The 2765-nt window shown below is 67.9% G+C and overlaps 1 protein-coding gene across 1 annotated transcript; it reads right to left on the reverse strand.

Moving 5' to 3' along the window:
* Positions 1-1150: 1150 nt before the first annotated feature.
* Positions 1151-2316, reverse strand: FJX1 (four-jointed box kinase 1). The gene has a single exon (XM_065755723.1). The coding sequence runs from the start codon at positions 2314-2316 to the stop codon at positions 1159-1161; it is 1158 nt and encodes a 385-aa protein (XP_065611795.1). The 3' UTR covers positions 1151-1158.
* Between the last annotated feature and the right edge of the window lie 449 nt (positions 2317-2765).

Below are 2765 nucleotides of genomic sequence, written 5' to 3' on the forward strand. Positions count from 1 at the left end.
GCCACACAGTCACCTGTTCCATGAAATAATACATCATAAATACATATTAAAAAAAAAAAAAAAGGAAACGAGATAAGATACTTTATCCATCCACAGCTATTACTTTACTGAACCTACAACAGAACTTCTATTAAAAAGATCTACTTTAGCAAAGTGGAAATGCTTTCCTATTCAATTCAGCCTCTGCCCTGGCAGCACAGACAGTCAGAACGGGAGTAGGGCTGAGACCCGAAAGCAGCTGGCACCGCAGGAGCGTGCAGGACACAGCCTTTTGGGACACTGACATGAAAAATGACCCACTACAGGGCTGGGATGCAGCCTGAGCACCCGGCACAGCTCTGCCCACATCACCCACAGAAGCGATCCAAAACAGACACTGATCTGTGTGCCAGCACAGGCAGGTTGGCTCAGACCTGGAAATTCTATGGGCAGATCCTCTGATCCACAGCACGGGGCAGGATGTAGGCGATGTGCAATGCAGGGAGCTCAGGCAGTCAGCACAAAGGAGGCAAATCACCAGCACGCTTTACTGAAATATCAGTTTCTTTAGTATGTTACAGAAAAAGCTTATGAACATATAGAATGTACATAAAAGGCAGACTTTGTAAAATAAAAAGGTCTTTTTTGTTTATAAAAAAATTAAAAAGTCAAAGTAAAGTGCATGGAACAGTTTTTTTTCTCCACTTTTAACTATTGCGTCCAAGTCTGAGCACACAGCAACGCCTCGGGGGTCCTCTTCTGTCACCGTCAGTCCGTTATTTTACCGTCAAATCAAAGGATGGCGACGAATACAGACACACACTTGGGGATCGGAACAGCGGAACCAGATGAACCCACAACACAGACTAACAGCTACCGGAGCATCCGCTTGCGGCAGGACGCGCTGCCAGCGACAGGTCTGCTCTCCTTAAGGGAAATCGGTAGGAGCCAAGCTTCGGAGAGAGGGCAGTTCGCCAGGCAGGGGGTGCCCCCATCGCGCGACCGGCCCTCGCTCCCAGTGCCAACATTCGTTCGCCGCAGGAGGAAGAACACGTCGAAACCGCTCCGTCCGCCTCCCGCGGAGGGGTCGAGGCCGGAGGGACCTCCGTGGCCCCGGGGAGCGGGGAATCGGGCGGCGGAGGCGCGGGGAGGGCGGGTGCCGTCAGAGCACGGGTGCCGTCAGAGCGCGGCGGCCTGTGCGCGGCACTGGGCGATGTGGCGGTGCACGAAGTCGACTCGCGCCTGCAGCAGCTCCGCCTGCCGCTCCGACAGGAAGCCGAGGCGCGCCCACAGGGGCTCCCGGGCCCGGTAGCGGCGGCGAAGCTCGGCGGCGGCGTTGCGGCGGCGGTGCAGCTCGGCCAGGCGCCGCGCCGTGCCCTCGCGGAAGACGCAGACGGAGCGCAGCAGGGGCTCGTTGTACGGGTCCCACGTGGCGAGCAGGCGGTAGCCGTGCACCAGCCCCGCCTCGTTGTCCATGAAGACCAGGCCGCCGTCGGGGGCGCGCAGCAGGTTGCTGGTGGCGCGCCGCATGACGCGCGGGTCCCACTGCAGGCTGAACAGGTTGCTGGCCAGGCGGTCGAAGTTGGCCGTCAGGTAGTCGAAGAGGATCAGGTCGCTCCACTGCACCAGCTCCACCAGCTGCGCCGCGGGCAGCCCGCCCAGCTCGCCCGCCGCCAGCGCCCGCGGCCGCCCGCCGCCCCACGGCGCGGGGGCCACCACGGCCGTCAGGTTGTCCACCCAGCGCGTCAGGCTCACCACCGCGCCCTCGGCCCAGTGCGAGCCGCGCAGCTCCTCTCGCACCGGCTCCCACTGCCGCCCGCGGGCCTCCACCAGCGCCAGCGCCATGGGCGGCAGCCGCTGCTGCATGCCCAGCAGCCCGGCCAGGTGGTAGGAGAGCGCCTCGCCCTGGATCTGCTCCGGGCTCACGCCGTAGCGCACGCAGGCGCGGCTCCCGTCCGACAGCCGGGCCAGCCGGTTGGAGCTGCGCCCGCAGCCGCCGCGCTCCAGCGAGGCCACGCGGGCTCCGCGAGCCGCCGCCCGCCACGCCGCCGCCTCCTCGGCCGCGAAGCCCGGCGGCACCCGCGCCTCCAGCTCGCGGCTCCAGAAGATGCCGCGCCGCACCGGGGCCGCCGGCGGGTCCTCCTCCTCCTCCTCCTGCGGCTGCTGCCGCTCCCGGCCCGCGGCCAGCAGCGCCCGGAAAGTTTTCTGCCCGCCGCCGCGCGCCTGGCCCCGGGCCGGCCCCGGCTCCCGCGGCGGCAGCGCCCGCAGCGCCAGCAGGGCGCCCAGCAGCACCAGCAGCAGCCCCAGCGCCGGCACGGCGCGGCCGCCCCGCTCCATGGTGCCGCGCCTCACGCTGCCGCAGCGGGACGCGGCGGCGGGGCGGCCCCGGCGCGGCGCATGGCAGCGGCACGGAGCGGAGGAGCCCCGGCGGCAGCCCCGCGCCGAGTGCGCCCCGCGCCGCCGCGGCCGGCAGGCACCGGCCCCGCACCACGTGGGGAGCCGAGGGGGCCCGCCCCGCCCCGCGGCGTGGCGCGACGCTTAAAGCGGCGACGCCGCGCGCGGAGGAGGGTCCACCCTCCGCGACGTCGGCTCCGAGCGATCTCGCGGCTCGGGCCGAGGCCGTCCCGCGTGGCCCGGCGCGGGACCTCCCCGCGGGGTCCCGAGCCGCCGGCCCGCCCCCATCCCGTTCGTGGCGAGCCCGAGCTCCCGCCGCGGCCCGCCAGCTCCTCCCTCTGGCCGCGACGCCGCGCTGCAGCCGCGGCGGCCCCGGTGACCGTGCGGGGACG

The sequence above is a fragment of the Cyrtonyx montezumae genome, unplaced genomic scaffold (genome assembly GCF_038088225.1).
Source record: "Cyrtonyx montezumae isolate F1298 unplaced genomic scaffold, pur_monq_1.0 scaffold_10, whole genome shotgun sequence".
In the NCBI taxonomy this organism is placed as follows: Eukaryota; Metazoa; Chordata; class Aves; order Galliformes; family Odontophoridae; genus Cyrtonyx; species Cyrtonyx montezumae.